General features: G+C 36.8%; 1 protein-coding gene across 1 annotated transcript in view; it reads right to left on the reverse strand.

The window, feature by feature from the left end:
- TATDN1 (TatD DNase domain containing 1) overlaps window positions 1-18,619 on the reverse strand; it is a 28,204-nt gene extending 9,585 nt beyond the window's left edge. Inside the window, exons 1-9 of the mRNA XM_007456068.1 lie at window positions 18,601-18,619; window positions 18,329-18,394; window positions 17,711-17,760; window positions 13,579-13,642; window positions 11,926-12,069; window positions 11,782-11,824; window positions 3,367-3,452; window positions 3,197-3,237; window positions 1,451-1,527 (exon numbers count right to left, since the gene is read on the reverse strand). Of these exons, the coding sequence (XP_007456130.1) occupies window positions 1,451-1,527; window positions 3,197-3,237; window positions 3,367-3,452; window positions 11,782-11,824; window positions 11,926-12,069; window positions 13,579-13,642; window positions 17,711-17,760; window positions 18,329-18,394; window positions 18,601-18,619 (590 nt within the window). The remainder of the gene's footprint in view (window positions 1-1,450; window positions 1,528-3,196; window positions 3,238-3,366; window positions 3,453-11,781; window positions 11,825-11,925; window positions 12,070-13,578; window positions 13,643-17,710; window positions 17,761-18,328; window positions 18,395-18,600) is intronic.
- Between the last annotated feature and the right edge of the window lie 310 nt (window positions 18,620-18,929).

Raw genomic sequence — 18,929 nt, forward strand, 5'->3', positions numbered from 1 at the left:
ATCACAGAAAAGACACTAGTCCAAACTGTAGCAGAAAGATAGAAGGGTCAGGAACTAACGAATTATCTGATTAACCACACAGGTTTCCTTATGTGGAAAAATAGAAAAAAGCATTTTACAGAGTTGTTGAAAAGTGTGAAGAAGGCTTCAAGTTTTGAAGAAAGCCAAGTAAATAAAAATATGAGGAAAGTTACTCCAGGAAAATAAAAAAGTGGTACATCACATGGTTTAGCAGTCAACAATATTTTACATAGACATAATAATGAAAACACGTAATATGCATATAACCAAAAATTCTCAAATAACTACACTGAGAGGGCTATAGAGGAAATAATGGAGGTGGGGGGCAGTATTGGATAAAGAACTAAAGTGCTCAAACACCTTAATGGAAATAGACAAAGGGAATGAATTAAGAGTTAATAGCATATATGTAATATTTAGATACAAGGTGATAAAGAGTAAAGTGGTTGGCTCTGGAAAAATTAACTTGGGGTAGATGGCATGTTGGGAGACTGTTTATAAGTCTTTTAGTACTACTTTATGCATGCATTATTTCCATATTAATATATAAATTAATTAAATCATCAATTTATTTAAAATATGAAAGAAGCATCTAGGACATTTAAATAAGTCTGAACTCTATAGCAAATAATTAATTTCATGATTCTATTTTCCAAAGTGGAGTTTAGTAAAAAAAAAAATAAATAAAATAAAAGTACTTGGAAAAGTAGTGATTTTAAGGAAATGAAACACTGAAGAGGGAAAGGAAGTCTTACATTTTGCAATTTATTTTGCAGTTTATTTCATGAGCTACACTGATAACCTGAGGAAAGACACTGGTAGAAGCTCACCAAATTATTTGGAAGAAAATGAGCCCAGGGACCCAGCTGTGCTAGCAGACTGTACTGGGTGCATGAGGTTTTAGTGTGTATAACAGCAGGAAGGTCACCAAGTGAGGAAGAGGATACAGGTTCTCACACTTTGAGTGACTTTACACCTGTTTAACTTCTCTGAGCCTCAGTTTCTTGGCCTACAGAGATACAGAAGACGATTATGTCATAGTATGACCTTTCCCCCACAGGTGGACATCACTTGTGTATATGTATATGCAATGCTGTGAACACATACGTTTTAAAGGGATAAACTGATCTGAGAATAAACTGCATTGCTAGAGAAAGGTACCTGCTAACCTCAACAGAAAATTGTTTTCCATTACTGGAACACAGGATAGCAGTTTATAGCTTTCAAGCTTTAATTTGTAATAGTAACATACTGTTTAATTTCTTACATTTATCACTAAAATTCACAGACCAAGGTCAATGCAAAACACACAAATTTTAATAAAAACAAATTTAAATCTTTATCAGCAATTCCCTATAAAACAATTTAAGGAATCTGCTTAATATAAAAGTTAAAAAAACGAAAACCAAAAAACAACTCAAGGACCTACCAACCATTAAATCCTATGTAGAGACCCAAGTCCATCAAAGCAGCTGCTGCTTCCTTGGTACCGTCAAATGAATGCACCTAAGGACATGAAGGCATAATTTTATTATAATAATTACTTTTCTTTAAAATTCTAAATAACATTAATAGGACTGTCTAAGCAAAAATATAAACGCAGTAGGGGTTTTCTGAACATGGGGTTTCACATGTGGCCCCTACAATTTTTATTTTCAAATCAAATTTCACAATTATAACCTGTCATCATCTCCAATGTGATGAGGCAAGGAGACGGCTGCCTAGAATTTCTGTCTGTGGCTGTGCTGAGGTTTTTGCACCAGCACTACTGCTGTACCTCCAGGAAAGGGGACTGGAGGAGAGAGCCACATTCTAGGCAAAAGCATGAGGAAAAGGTAAAATGTTACAAGACTATTTAAAAAATATTTTTAAATGTTCAATTTTTCTGTTACAGGATTCTTTTTTTTTTTCTAGAAGAGAAGTGAATTTTAAGAGAAAAATTTAAGATGTATAAAGAGATTGTAAGAACATTGCTAAGGAACTGTAAATTGTTATACAGTCAATAATATCAGCTCAGCAAGCAAAAAGGGTTGAGATGGAATTTTTCTCCTTCAAAGATAAAGGAGTTAAAGCAAAATTTTTCACACTTCAGATGTATTTATCAAAACAATAAGTGACAAGACTCCTTTAAACACACCTAACAAGTGAAGTCACGTTAATATAGCATCCAGAGAGTATGAATACACTGTGGGTAACATGTTTCTCAAAAATAACTGTTACACAGCTGCTCAAAAGGGTTTGTTCTTCCCCTCAGCACTTCCAGCTGACTAGAAAGAAAACATAGCCTCCATCAGTATGATAATTTTAAATAAGACCCTCATAAACCATTTTAGAAAATTAGTTATTAATTCTTTATTTGGCAATTTTCTTTTGATAAAAGTCAAACATTTAGGTTGGATTTGTTGCTGCTGTTAAGTTTTTTAAACTACAGCTGACCCTTTAACAACACAGGCCTGAACTGAGAAAGTCCACTTACATGTGGATAACAGCTTTTTTGCTAGAGACCAGTGAGTCTCTCCTAAAATTACATGTGAAAATTGTACATATGAGCATTTTTCTGAGGCAGATTTTCAAAGGAGTCCATGATCCAAAAAAAAAAAAAAAAAAAAAATTAAAAATCACTGCTATGGATACCCAAGCTAAGTGATAGACAGATAATATTTATGGAACTGTCTCAAGACTAATGACTGAAATGACCATAGAGAAGTGTTTCGAGCAGAAGCAAACTACAGAAATGAGAACGTGTCTCTAATCAGAGTGGTAATAGTAAATAAATGCAGTTCACAAGAAATTAAGAAGACAAACCTGAAAAGAGTGCTAAAATATTATTAAATTTCGTTTATATTTTGCTCAAAATTTAAATTGAAGAACACTAAAGAACAGCTGATGGAAGAAGCAGAGAAAAAGAAGATCATGCAGACTATTACAATGTGCAGGACTAAATTCACGGGGTTTTCTTGTGAACAGAATTCTGTACTCATTCTTGTACTCTGAACAAAGTAAATGTAACTAAAATAGTGTGGTTTATGTTTGTACCATATCTGATCTATAGATTTAACAGTAAATTTATACACCCTTTTAATAAGAGAGAGCAGAACCTTCGTAACTTTATTGCTGACATCTGAATCACTTTCTAGAGGCCAACATATTTATTAAAAGCAGTTTCTATACTTACCACTCCACCTACACACCGATCTCTATTCCTTCTCATTATGTCTGTGAATTTAAAACAGAAACAATGTGATCTCTGCAAATTCTTAAATTTTAAATGAGATTTTAGCTTTAGCAAATAGCTTGATATCTGCAAATTCTTAAATTTTAAATGAGATTTTAGCTTTAACTCACCCAAAAATTCAGCATGTGAGTTCCGACAATGAAGAAACATTGGTAATTTTGTTTGTTCTGACAGTTCAAACTGTTTTTCAAAATATCTGCAAAATGGGAAAAAAATTTTCCTCATTAAAAATTTTATTTTAGCATGAGAAAAATAATTGTCAAATGATTTTTTTTTTAAGTTAAAGGGCTTTTATTCTGTAGAAATGATAGAACAGAAATAGTGAATTCAGGCATTTAAAACACATCAGGCCTAGCCAAAAGCTTTTATAAAAACCTCCTGAAAGGGTTACTTCATTTTCTGGGATTACAAAATTATTTTCAGAAATGTTTGTTAGTTTTTCCATTGTAACTGCCAGGTAAATTAGGTAGCACTTTACCATTGATCGCTGGAAGTAAAGAGCTGTAAGGTTTAAGTTTACAGTGATGGAGACTGCTCCCCCAAATAATTACTTTTAACTAGCTTTCTGACTAAATCCCAACAAATGAAGTGGACACCCTCCTATCACCTGTGGGATCCCTTCCCCGAAGCATGTGTTGGTGGCCAAAAAGACGTGGCCAGCCCCTTGTCCCGAGAGCTGGCTGAGCACCACCTGTGGGCATCAACTCACTCCAGTGAGAAACCACTTCTACTCAGTGTTTTCTATGTGCTGTTATACAAGGAGTTATTGCCACTGAGCAAAAAGGATTCCCTTAAAAACTAAACACAGGGCTTCCCTGGTGGCGCAGTGGTTGGGAGTCCGCCTGCCGGTGCAGGGGACGCGGGTTCATGCCCCGGTCCGGGAGGATCCCACATGCAGCGGAGCGGCTGGGCCCGTGAGCCATGGCCGCTGAGCCTGCGCGTCCGGAGCCTGTGCTCCGCAACGGGAGAGGCCGCAACAGTGAGAGGCCCACATAACGCAAAAAAAAAACACAACAAAACAAAACACAAAGAATTTATGAAACGAGCACAAAAACTGAAATACTCTATTTTTCAGAAAAATGAAAATTACATGATAAAATGGCAGTCCTGAACATTTTAGAGTACTTTATAAAAAGATTTTTAAGTGCCTTATACCAGTCTCATCTAATCCTCAAAATAACCCTAGGATAAATAGGACAAGAGCTGGTGTCAGAGGGGTGTAAGACCTTGTCCAAGATCACAACACACAAGAGGCTTTCAAGAAGCCTCTTCCTAGTCCCAGCATTTAAGGACAATATCCAGAGGACACGACAGGGTGGGAGTTCTGTGTGTCTTTTCATATCAGCAGTGTTCCCTCTCGTTCTCATTAATGGTCATGTAGTTTAAGCTAAACCAGGAGTTACGGACAATAGGTGTCGTATTATTTTCTTAAGGGGTTTACCTCTTCTAGGCCTCTAATTTGGGGGAACAATTTCTCTGTGTATAACTTAAATCTCTTTTGCTGTGTTTTCCTATATCTTGTCTCCTTGAAGTGCCAGACAACTATTTTCCTAAGAGTACCCCCTTTGTAAAACTCTTGAAAATGCTACATTTTAAAATTAGGAAGAAATGTACTTCTCAAAGAAATAGTCATCCTAAAATTGGTGGTCTATGTCTTTATTATCCAATTTTTTTTTTTCAGATTCTGCTGGACTAGAATAAGCAAAAATAGTTTTCGTTAGCATGGTGCTGAAACTTCACAGTGTAGGAAATATAAACGAACACTGGGGAAAAATATTTTAATAATTACTACTGGTCACTATTTCCATAACCTCTAAAGTAATTCAAATGTCAGCAATTAAGTGTTCTCCAGTCATTATGTAAACTTTACTCTGTATTTGGCTTCTGGCTACACACAGCCATACAACCAAGCCACAGATGTACAGAATCCAATGATCAGCTTGGAAATAAGCCTTCCTATCGCAGAGTAGGCAAAAGTACAATTTATGAAAATAACAGATACTCAAGTAACGTGCTTACAAAATTTTATATGAGAAAAGAAAAGGTCGACATGCTCAAGCCAGCTAGGTATCATAAGAAAACCATGTGGTAAAAAATCATTCCCAATAATACAAATTGAGGATAACTGGTACTTAACATCAAATGACTAGGGTCTTTAAAGAAAAAACAACCCACTACGGTAACTAGGAATAACAACAGAAGCTAAAGGGCAGGAAGTGGCACCTATATATTTTTTTAACTCAGGTGTTTTTAAAAAAATATTTATTGATTTATTTATTATTATTTATCTATTTATTTATCTATTTATGGCTGCATTGGGTCTTCATTGCTGCACACAGGCTTTCTCTAGTTGCGGCGAGCGGGGGCTACTCTTCGTTGCGGTGCGTGGGCTTCTCATTGCAGTGGCTTCTCTTGCGGCAGAACACGGGCTCTAGGCGCGTGGCACTCGGGCTCAGTAGTTGTGGCGCACGGGCTTAGTTGCTCCGAAGCATGTGGGAATTTCCCGGACCAGAGTTTGAACCCGTGTCCCCTGCACTGGCAGGTGGATTCTTAACCACTGTGCCATCAGGGAAGTCCAGTGGCACCTATTAAGAGACTTCTCTGCTTCTAAGATTTTTAAAAATTCATAAATGAGAATCATTCTTTGAGTTAGATTTGCTCACTTTAGCAAAGCTGTAATTTGCTTCTGATTGTAAATATTACTGCTTCTTACATTTTAGGGTCAACGATAGCTAAGGTCAGGGCTTGAAAAGTTCAACTTCAGAGTACCAGCTGTTATTATAGGCATACGTTGTTTTACTGAGCTTCTTGGATACTGTTTTTTTGTTTGTTTTTACAAATTGAAGATCTGTGGCAACTCTACGTGAAGCAAGTCTATCGGCGCCATTTTTCCAACAGCATTTGCTCACTTTGTGTCTCTGTGTCACGTTTTGGCAAGTCTTGCAATATTTCAAACTTTTTCATCATTGCATTTGTATTGTATTTTCATTATTGTATCTGTGATCAGTGGTCCTTGATGTTACTATAGCAATTGTTTTGGAGAGCCACAAACCTTGCCCATACCAGACAGCGAACTTAACAAATATTCTGTGTGTTCTGACCTACCAGCGTGTTCCCTGGTCTCTCTTCCTCTCCTTGGGCCTCTCCATTCCCTGAGACACAACAGCACTGAAATTAAGCAACTAATAACACTACAATGAATGGCCTCTAAGTGTTCAAGTTAAAGGAAGTGTTTCACATCTCACACTTTAAATCAAAAGCTAGAAATGTTTAAGCTTAGTGAGGAAGGCATGTTTAAAGCCAAGACAGGCCAAAAGCTAGGCCTCTTGAGCCAGTCAGCCAAGTTGTGAATGCAAAGTTAAAGTTCCTAAACAAAATTCAAAATGCTACTCCCGTGAACACACAAATGATAAGAAAGCAAAACAGCCTTACTGCTGACATGGAGAAAGTTTTAGTAGTTTAGATATGAGATCAAACCAGCCACAACATTCCCTTAAGCCAAAGCCTGATCCAGAGCAAGGCCCTAATTACCGTTGATTCTATGAAGGCTGAGAGAGGTGAGGAAGCTGCAGAAGATAAGTTTGAAGCCCGCAGAGGTTGGTTCATGAGGTTTAAGGAAAGAAGCCGTCTCCATAACATAAACGTGCAAGGCGAAGCGGCAAGTGCTGTTGTAGAAGCTGTAGCAAGGTATCCAGAAGATCTAGTGAAGGTAATGAATGAAGGTCGCTACACCAGGCTAGATTTTCAATGTAGATGAAACAGCCTTAAGTTGAATAAAGATACCATCTATAGGACTTTCACAGCTAGAGAGGAGAAGTCATTGCCTGGCTTCAAAGGACAGGCTGACTCTCTTGTTAGGGGCTAATGCAACTGGTGACTTTAAGTTGAAGCCTATGCTCATCTACCAACCTGAAAATCCTAGAACCCTTAAGAATTATGCTAAATCTACTCTGCCCGTGCTCTATAAGTGGAATAACAAAAGCATCTGTTTACAACATGGTTTACTGAATAGTTTAAGCATACCGTTGAGACTTAATGCTCAAAAAAAAAGATTCCTTTCAAAATATTACTGTTCATTGACAATGCACCCATTCATCCAAGAGCTCTGATGGGGATGTACAATGAGATTCATGTTGTTGTCATGCCTGCTAACACAACATTCATTCTGCAGCCCATGGATCAAGGAGTAATTTTTACTTTCTCGTCTTCTTATTTAAGAAAAACATTTTGTAAGGTTATAGCTGCCACAGATGATGGATCTGGGCAAAGTAAATTGAAAACCTGGAAAGTATTCACCATTCTAGATGCCATTAAGAACATTCGTGATTTGTGGGAAAAGGTCAAAATATCAACATTAACAGGAGTTTGGAAGAAGCTGATTTCAACACTCATAGATGACTTTGAAGGGTTTAAGACTTGAGTGGAGAAAGTAACTGCAGATGTGATGGAAACAGCAAGAGAACTAGAATTAGAAATGGAGCCTGAAGATGGGACTGAATTGCTGCAATCTCATGATAAAACTTTAAGGAATGAGAAGTTCCTTTTTATGGATGAGCAGAGAAAGTGGGTTCTTGAGATGGAATCTACTCCTGGTGAAGATACTGTGAAGACTGTTGAAATGACATGACATAAACTTAGTTGATGAAGCAGTGGCAGGGTTTGAGAGGACTGACTCCAATTTTGAAAGAAGTTCTACTGTGGGTAAAATGCTATCAAACATCATTGCGGGCTACCGAGAAATAGTTCGTGATAGGAAGAGTCAATCGAAGCAGGAAACTTCACTGCTGTCTTATTTTAAGAAACTGCCGCCGCCAGCCCAGCTTCAGCACCACCACCCTGATCAATCAGCAGCCACCAACACTGAGGCAAGACCCTCCACCAGCACAAAGACTGACTCGCTGAAGTCTCAGATGATGGTTAGCATTTTTTTAGCAATAAAGTATTTTTTAATTAAAGTCTGTACATTGTTTTTTTACACATAATCCTATCACACACTTAACAGACTACAGTATAGCATAAACATAACTTTTATATGCACTGGGAAACCAAAACATTCCTGTGACTGGCTTTACTGTGATGGTCTGGAACTGAACCCCCAGTATCTCAGAGGAATGCCTGTAAGTTGGACTGAGGCAACTCCAGAAGACCCAAAGCGTTCCAGCAGCGCACCTGAACCCAGTGTTACTCCCTCCTCTAAGCCAGAAGAGGGACTGAGGCTCCTTGCCATCACCTCTGAGGTTTCCTAAATCCGCAAATGATTATTTTGAAATTTTGTCTGATGTCTGATTAAAAAAAAGTCCTGCACAGTATTAACCCCAAGAAAAATGCCCAAAGCAAATGCCTCCCACTCAAGTGAACAGAACTCTAACTTGCAACAAGGAAAGGAGTGTAGTAGCACCAGGCAGAGAAACTGAAAATACAGGGTATGCCTAAAGGCTAACCTTTCCATAACTGAATCAGGTCTTTTCCTTGTCTTCTTGCTTTTCTTCTCTTTTTGCTCTTTAAAAAGCACTTTTCAAGAATCCCACACAGAAACTATAGCCAGTAGCTTCCTTTAGGTTGGCAGTATTTCTAAGAATACAACAACAGCCACAATTTATGGAGCTCTGACTCTGTGCCGGGCACGGCACAATGGCTTTACGTACTAAATGTTAAGAAAGGCAGGTGGTATTATCCCCATTTTAAAGATGAGGAAATTGAGATTTACAAAGGAATATATAGGTACCAAAAGGCAGTTATGATTCAAACCTAAAGATCTGTTGATTCCAAAGGTCTTTTAATACTATGTTATCTACTGCCTTTACTTACCATTATTTTTCAGATACTTTGTCTATTGCACAGTAGTGGGTGGTTTTTCGGTCTTGCCTCCTAATCCATTATACTAATTTATTTTCTATTTTTCTCTTCTCACAGGTCTTTTTTTTGACTATACGTTTTTACTTAAAAAGTAAAACAAAAATGACAATCACACACTAGTTAATTGTTTCAGATGGACAACTGGCATATATAAGCACAGACCAAAATCTAAATTCTTTCAACAGACTCAACAGTAAAAGCTGAATTATAGGCTTTTTATCCATCATGCTCTACAGGAATCAAAAAGACACTTTCCTTATTATTAAAAATTCAGTGCACATTTACGATGTGCTAAGAGTACTGTGCTAGGCGCCATAGGAACTAGAACATGAGGAAGGCTTGGTCTGTGCCTTTGAAGAACTCAGAGACACTAGTTTGTTGTGGGAGTGGAAGTGGTAACACAAACACTTTTATTACAATGTGAGAAATGCTGAAACAAGTATACAGTGCTGTGTGGCAGAGAATGGGGTGATGCTGTTAGTACGTGCTATAGGAAAAGAGGGAGCAAAGGTAGAAGACATGGGTATATGTTTCTATAACAACAATCCAAATACAATTACTACTGGTTTGTCATTTTTTTACTCACTAAGTCATTTGATGATCTATAATAAAATGAAATTTCAAACTCAACTGCCCATCTATTCAAAATTTCGACTGTACTTTAATTCGTCCTTAGTTTACCTGTTCTGGAAGAGGCCTAGGTCACATCCCGTCACCTTGGCAAAGCCTTCTGACTCCCCCAGAAAGTGAGTCTTTCCCTCTGCTGTTCACATACCTTTTTGATAGCACTTTCCAACCTATTTTAATTATTTATGTCCTCTCTTATCTGTAGAGGCACTTATTCTTCTTTGTATCAGACTGAGGAGACACTTGGTAATCATTCACTTAATCAATGGAGTTCAACTCTATTACAGATCAACATCTGGACAACTGGCATGTGTGCTGAAGCATAAACTATATACTGCTATATATACATCGTTTTAAGTTCTGATCTGAAGATGATGGAGCAGTAAAAGAGAGCTGATACTATCAATGTTTTCATTAAACACACACACAAATCAGGTTTAAAGTATTTAAGTTGCATTTTAGAATCAGTTTAAGTCATCTGGATGAAAAGTCATATAGAGGACTCTGCCACTGTCCTTGATGGTCACAACACACAATCTGTTTGCCTCATGAGGCTCATCTTGGCCAAAAACAGACATGAAAGTGGAGGAATTAAGATCTGTGGGCTTAACCGAAGATGGTATTACAGCCAACTGTTTCTCTTTTTAAATGTGAATATGTGAACTTTTAAGGTTGTGAACTGACCTACATGATATTAGAGAGGGGTACAGAGATTTAATAATCCTGCCAGTAATCACGTGAATGTCCCTGAAAAACATGGCAAATAATATGCTGCTAACTAAACAGCTCTGAAAGGTTCTATAACTGTGAAGCCTGAAAGGAAGAGTCCATAGAACATTACTCTAACCCATCCTGTGTCACTTGGTTATGGTCCTTCAGGAATTCTGGACCCTGAAGTCCAGGGTACGACAGGCTCACTGGTCAATCTGCGCCTCACTGGAGGCACTTTCACCTGGACCAGTCACACTGGGATTGCGTGTGTGGGCAGGGGAGGGAGTGGGAGGAAGTACACTTCTGGCAGGTATGGTTTAAAAAGTCCCTTCAGGCCATCAAGCACTGGCTTAATCAAGATCATATGACAAGAAATAGTTAATTATTAAATATTATGAGAGAGCTAGATGGTATCTTGAGAGAATTTGATCCAGACTCCTCTTTCATGTATGAGAAACTAAGCAGGATGGAGGGTTGTTTATTCTTAAATGGCTCCAGGAGCAGATACTATACCTTATTCATAGTTTTGTATACTATGAGTATACTATGAGTTCCCAGCAGTTTCTAGCACATATTACTCCATAAATATTTGCTGAATAGATGAATAACTAAATTAGCCTCCTTTAGAAACTCATTTTAATGTTTTACCATCTTGACAATTAATACACTGTTTTTGAAATTCAACAAAATGCTTGTCTTAAATTAAGCCTATAACATAATTTTTCTTTTCAGCCTTCAACACTACCCACCAGTCTGGTGACAGGAGTTCCAACTAACAGCTACAGGCAATGGGTTGTAAGAAGTCTCTGAGGCTTGTGAGCTTGGAGTTTTCTCAGAAGCCACCACTCCCAACATGGATCCTATGAAAGGATTCTCAGGTTCCAAACTGACAATATTCAACACCCAGCAAGAGTAAAATATGCTTTTCTAGCTTTGGTGATTGATCCTAAAATCTCTTTTTAATAATATCTTTTACTCTTAAATCATATGCCCCACAACTGAATTTAATTCATTTTATTGGAATGGTTCATGTATGAATGCTCTTATTAAACAAACAAAAATCGAAAGTCTATCACGTAAACTCATCCCTGTTTCTACCATTAAAATCAAGTTAAATGGTTAAACAATTAGGGAACTATATGCTTCCATACCTTATGAATTCCATTCAAGTATGCATGGAATTTGTTTCACTTAACTTTTAATATACAAAGGGAAAAACAAAAAAACCCTCACGCTTAATCTAACTACATTCTGAACTGATAAAATCTACTTTAAAATCACCCTTAAGATTTTACAATACGATAATTTCTAAAGACAACAAATTTCCTTACTTGAGCTGAGTACCTTTAGGACAAAACTGCAGTCGGTCAAAATCTTTAAAAGATAAAAAAGAATCAATAATTACTCATGACTTGTACACAACAAATCAATTATTTTCAAACAAAGTCACTCTAACGGGATAAGTTGGCACTTACCAAGTCCACATTCCCCTATTGCTACAACTTTCCCCTTGTTGTTTTCAGCGAGATTTAGTAACTCCATCAAGTAAAGATCAGGGTTATTCTTTTCAAATTCATCACATCTTGTAGGATGACACCCAACTGTACTGAAAAACATATCTAGCACAAAATAATGTCAGGATTATTTTCGAAATATTTTTTCATATTTATATTTAATATGCAAAAATGATATAATATCAAATAATTTCAACTGGTCAGTTTTTAACAATACCCATAAACTAGTCAAACTACCAGAATTGCACTGGGTTAATCACATAAGAATTTTTGGAATACTAACAAAGTAGGATATGAATATGAAAATTGCCTTAATGTACTGGTAAAAATAATTCAACTCTTCGAAAGTTTGGTATTTACTGAGCCTTTTGAATGGAAAATGAAACAATTTCTTAGGTAATGACATTTCATTCTACAATTTTATCTTTAATATTCACTGTTTATGTGACTCAGGTTTCATGTATTAACAGTTAAAATGCATTCCTTTCCCTTAAAAAGGGTAACAGAGGTGGAAGTAGGATTCATTTTTCTAATAGAAAATAAAGCTCACTTATTTGGAGGCTGTACTTTGGTATCTTAATTGTGTGGAACACAAGTGTGAGGCTGAAAAGGGCTTAAGAAGCTTAAGGCACTTGCACCTGATGAACCCATGGGAGAGACCTGTTGCCTTCCTCAGGCTCCCACGAATATGTTCATGCATAAAAGGAGCTTTTAAAGCAGTGAGGTAGCAGGTATATGCAGAGGAGTGGAAAAGGGTTGACAATGGAGATCCGAGAACTTTTAAAAGCATATCTGTTTGGGGAATAACAAGTATGCAAGATAATATTCTTATACACATCAAAAGCTTCTGGGAAGATGATTATTTTTATGACTTTAATCACTAAGAAAAAGTGTCAGTGGATCCTGAAGTATGCATTTTAGAAAGATTTCAATAAAAAACAGCTTTTAATGAATAAACCAGTATTTTGAAAAATAACATGGAATGCCTAATTCTTCAGTGTCTAGAACATGAAGTATGCTCCCTGGTGCTCCCCAGCAAAAAACAAACCAAAAAAAGGTTAGGGACATGAATGCCAGGTAAAGGAGGTTTTATTAACTAGGATTCTTGTAGGAATCAACTCCAAAACTTTACAGACTTTAAATAAATGCAAATATATGAACATAAAGTGAGCATATGAGGGATTATATATTATATTATTATTTGCATTCCTCGGGCCTTGCAGTGTCTCTGGTCTGCATGATGAATATTTAATAAATGATCTTTCACAGCCTAAGTTAAAAAAGAGCAAATAAAAAGCAACTCATATCTTAAACACATTATGGCATATACACAAAAATTCTACATCAGGAGTATCTGAGGTTAAATTTTATGCCTAGTGAACTTAATTCTCATTAACTGAAATCTTAAAATAATCCTTATTAAATACAAGAGGGTTCATCAAGCATCTGATATAACAATGGGCACTTTCAATTTTTTCATCTTAATCATGTCACACTGAAACTGGTCTATCTTCCTGTTGTGTCTACAGTATTTGTACCTGAGGCAGTTCTCAGAAAGACTTCTTCAAAATAACTTAATTCACATTTTGGGGGGTAAAAGTAATATGAGGATACCATTTGTCTGTGCCAAATGCAGTGCATCTTTACTGTCTTGTAGATTTCCACCTGTAATCACAAACTGAAACAGAAGGAAATAAGTCCACTTTAACAGGGTGTCAACCACAGTTTCCCAAACGTGCTTTCCTGCTGCTTTTTTCCAGAATGCTTCTCTCTCTTTGACTGTCACATACCAACCCTCCTTTAAAAATTCAGCTTAAAGATCACCTCCTGTGCAGAGTGGATCCTGAATACCCTCTCCACGTGTGCACGCATGCACACGCACACACACATACGCACACTACAAAGAATTTGTGACTCCTACTAAAATGTATTCACATGTCTGTCTTTCCTATTAGACCATGAGTTTCTTGAGGACAGAGATCATATTAGGAAAGAATGAATAACTAAAAACTTCTGAATTCAGAATTCTGTTAATCTAAATTAGAGATTCAATAGTGTTGACTAAACAGTTCTCCAAGTGTGGTCCTGGACTCTCCAGGGGATATGTTAGGTCAAAACTATTATCATAATAATACTAAGATGTTATTTGCCTTATTCACTCTCACCTGTCACGCGTGTGCAGTGAAGTATTCCAGATGTGTAACATCACAAAAGACTGCAGAAACAGATATGAAAGCTCAGCAGTCTTCTATTAAGTCAGACATTTAAAAGATATTTTAAAAAAATACAAATTCCACTCATGTCACTAAATGTTTCTGGTTTAGAAAATACTTTTCATAAAAATATGCTATTTATTTTACATAATGGTCTACTGTTTTAAAATGAATTAATATATAGATACAGTTGACCCTTGAACAATGTGGAGGTTAGGGGCGCCGTTGAAAATCTGTATATTACTTATAGTCGGCCCTCTGTAGCAGGGGTTCCACATCTACATATTCACCCAACCTCAGATCACGTAATACTGTAGTATTTACTACTGGAAAAAAATCTGTGTCTAAGTGAACTCACAGTTCGAACCAGTGTTATTCAAAGACAACTGCATTTAAAACTTTTCTGTTTTAATTTCTAATACAATATATATCAATAGATAGAACCCACATAAGAGCTCTTTAGGGTCCTCAATAATCTTAAAAGAATATGAAGGGGTTCTGAGGCCAAGTTTGACAATCATTGGATTAATGTCTATTGATAAAATTCTTTGTATGGAAATGTATAGCTCTTGGCAAGGAAGCCCTTCTACAGAGGTAGCTATCAGAGTCCACTGCAGTTAGAACACCATCTTTGCTAACCTGTTTAAGGGAAAATGTCACTAAAGAGCTATGTGTTGATGGTGACTGCTGAGGCAGTGCTGCTTAAGTGCACATTCTTCTGAAGAAGTGATTTAAACACACTGAGGTATATTTTTTAAAGCATACTTCAAGAGACTCACTGAGCTAAAATGAAGAATTCATTCTAGGTACACACGTAAATAGAACACACAGAAAACACGGGAGATAGTGCAAATGATAAACACATTTTCACAGAGTGATAAACTTCTGAAATGATAGACACTGAGTATCTATTCTGCCTGTAAAACATAGTATATATTAACAAAAATATTGAGAAAACTATTGTTTACTAACACTACCTAATTCTTTAATAAAGGATGAGGTGGGGACTGCCCTGGTGGCGCAGTGGTTAAGAATCCGCCTGTCAATGCAGGGGACACGGGATCGATCCCTGGTCCCAGAAGATCCCACGTGCTGCGGAGCCACTAAGCCCGTGTGCCACAACTACTGAGCCTGTGCTCTAGAGCCCATGAGCCACAACTACTGAGCCTGCATGCCACAACTACTGAAGCCTGCATGCCTAGAGCCCGTGCTCCGCAACAAGAGAACCAACTGCAATGAGAAGCCCACGCACCACAATGAAGAGTAGCCCCCACTCGCCACAACTAGAGAAAGCCTGCGCACAGCAACGAAGACCCAACGCAGCCAAAAATAAATTAATTAATTAAAATAAAATACTCTGTAATGTCCTATATGGGAAAAGAATCTAAAAAAGAGTGGATATATGTATAACTGATTCACTTTGCTGTACACCTGAAACATGTTATAAATCGACCGTATGCCAATAAAAATTAAAAAAAAAGGATCAGGTGCCCACATCCAGTTTTCAATTATGTAAAATAGTTTGTAATCAAATCTACCTTTTATTTTACCTGTAACTTTCCCAAATAGATGAAAAAGTAAGGACAAGACTAGGGGACATATACTTTCCGCTCCCAGTTTACGACGATGACAGCTTCCACTATAAACATAATAAATGTTGCTTACTTTATGCCAGGTACAATATCAACTGCTTTGCATCCTATATTTTATTTAATCTTCACAACAATTCTGTTTATTAGCTATTATTATCATTCTTGATTTAGGGATGAGAAAATTGAAGTCTAGAGAGATGAAGCACCCCAGGTTACAAAGCTCTGAAGAAGGAAGCTGGGGCTGGAACCAAGGTTTGTGATGCCGTAACTGTGCTTTTAATCACTACCATAAAGCTACAAGGTACTGGATTAAATTTCAATTTGGAACCATGTCCAAGTAAATTTGATTTCAGTTCTTCAGTTCTGTCATTCCTAAATCCATGTGGGTGTTATAAATGTTAAGATTAAACTATTCATGGATGACACAGGAAAACTGTCTACGAAAAATGTCTCCTGCCATATCAGTCAACAAAGGATGTTATGGTCATCAAGCCCTCAGCCACTGCAGCTGCCTCAGACTGTGCACCCTGAGGGGACTCAGGATGGCGAAAAACAGGATACTTGCTCTAGATAGTGAAGGTGCACATCAAAGGAATGATTTCAATGAGCCCAGACTCTTGCATCTTCCCATATGTAGAAAAGTACTAAATTCATTAACTTGAGATTTTTTTCTTTAATTAGGAGTAATCTTTTGATGTTCCACTACCTGTTTTTTTGTCGTTGTTTTGGGTTTTTTTTGGCAAAACTCCCATATATCCTGGCTCCTCCCTCACCTCTTTGGAGCAGTCCCTCAGAGCCACCTGAGAGGATTAGGCAACTACTAGTTGCCTCTTAAGAAGCCTGGTAATTCAGCAAGTATGCCAAATAAAACATAATTCTCAACCTTTAGGTTGTGCAGTTTTTTTCAGCTGACAAAATTTAGGAGCTTGGTATTTCAGAGTTTGCAGAAAAACATTTTATAAAGTGATTTACCAAGCAAAGAATGACCACATAATGAGAAATTATGTTGTAACTTTTATCCTTATTACTTCTGAATAATAACTAATACAATTTTAGAGTTGGAGACTGCAGAACTCATTTAGCCAGGAGTATCACTTTTTAAAACTGAGGTTTATTTAACTTAGAAACAGTAGCTACTAAGCGTCCTGATACATTATGGAGCTTAATCTTTTTTTTTAAAAAATATTTATTTGGCTGCGCTGGGTCTTAGTTGCGGCATGCGGGTTCTTTTAGTTGCTGCATGTGGGATCTAGTTCCCTGACCAGGGATCAAAGCCAGGCCCCCTGCTTTGGGAGCATGCAGTCTTACCCACTGGACCACCAGGGAAGTCCCCTTTGGAACTTAACCTTATTTCTTGTGTGCATGTGTGGGCTAGCTTGCTACTTAAAAAAATACTGATTAAAAAGAAATATCTATTCAAAAAATTTGACACCAAACTAAAATTCTTTTGCTTAGAACACTCTAAAAGTAGTAGGAATTCTCCTGATTATCAAATTACCACCATAAAAATTAAAGCGTTCTCTCAGTTATTTGAAATGTTATACGTAGTATAAAAGCTAAACTTGGTGATTAGATACATGTCTTTTTGATGACTGCTTACTTCTAACAAACGCTAAATTGTTACAAAATCTACAACAGTTGCCTCTTAAGAAGCCTGGTAATTTAGATGGGTTTTAAAAAACTTTTCCAGGGAGACTTGGCCATTTACTACACTTCTGATCACATGGAAGATCCACTCACAAGGTTTGTGTCACTTAAATTGCTGAGAACAAAATATTTTGATATTTTATTTCATTAACTTGCTAATATTACATGTTGACAATACATATCACAAAATGCTAAATGTGGTTTGGCTTTCTCTTCTTTCCTGCAGTATTTTAACCAAAATTTAGTTTTTTTAAAAAAAAAAAACCCATAAGGGTAACAAAAATGGAATGTTACCTTTTTAACACCAATCTGAACAGCTCTCTCTATTACATCCCGTAAGTCATCTGTAAAAGATGAACCCCACATTAAGAAAATGTAACTAAAAATTCACTTACCCATAATTTAATTATCCTTTATTGAAAGAAAAATACATAGAAAAATCATATTTACTGAAGTCAAGTCAATACTATTTGATGAATGCTTTTCATATAAGCAAAGACCTAGCGATACTTTAAAAAAAAAGAAACCCATATGAGGCAAAATAGATGAATAGTTATCCATTCAATTGTATTTTTATTCTGTTGACCACAAAGGGGAAAAGTCTGTTTGGCTTTATGGTTTGCCTTTTATGCATATGGTTATCTAAAGTTCTATATTCAAAGTTATAAACTTCTACAGATAAGAAGGGCTTGATAACACTTTGTTGTAACAGGTATTTTATAAATGTTCATGATCATGGTTTACCAATATAGCTTATATGTGTTTCACTTTGTTTATAGTTTTATCCAAGATGCATAATAAATTCTTTAATATTTCAATTGTAAGAGTGGGTGAAGCTTCTTATGGTCTTCCTTGAGTCAGAAAGTTTGTCTTCACAGATAAACTATTTACCTTAATAAAAGAAACATTTACCTTGATGCTTTTGAACCCCCCTATAAATTCCTCTGAACATAGGATCTGTCAAGTTGATACCAATGTCTGTAGAAAGCAAAAATAAAACACATGATCATTAAGAGCCTCTATTTGAAACTTTTACTTTAAATAAAAGATCCTGTTACTAACCTTTTCATTCACACATTCATTCATTCAAACAAAATCTAAGTACCTACTGTTTGTCAGTCACTATGCTAGACACCTGGGATACAAAGATGAAAGATATTAAGTCCTGCTCTCAAGAAACTCACTGTAGAATTGGGAAGGCATTCCCATTAACAATTAAGAAATGACAAGTAGATACTAGCACGGTGGGACACAGAGGAGGCCCACCCAACTTAGTCTGGTAGTTAGCCCAGAAGGGGCTTCCAGAAAGAACGGATTCTTGAATCTTAAAGGATAAGTTGGAATTACCCAGTAGAAGACAGGAAATTGCAGATAAGAGGAAGCAGTAGAAGCAAAAGTTTCTGGGGTCTGAAATAGCACGGTGATCATAGAGAGCTACAGGCTGTTCTGACTGGTGGAGAGAAGGGTAGGGAAGGGAGTGACCAGAAAAGGGCAGACTCAGCTATGTTACAGA

The sequence above is a fragment of the Lipotes vexillifer genome, unplaced genomic scaffold, assembly GCF_000442215.2.
Source record: "Lipotes vexillifer unplaced genomic scaffold, Lipotes_vexillifer_v1.1 scaffold84, whole genome shotgun sequence".
In the NCBI taxonomy this organism is placed as follows: Eukaryota; Metazoa; Chordata; class Mammalia; order Artiodactyla; family Lipotidae; genus Lipotes; species Lipotes vexillifer.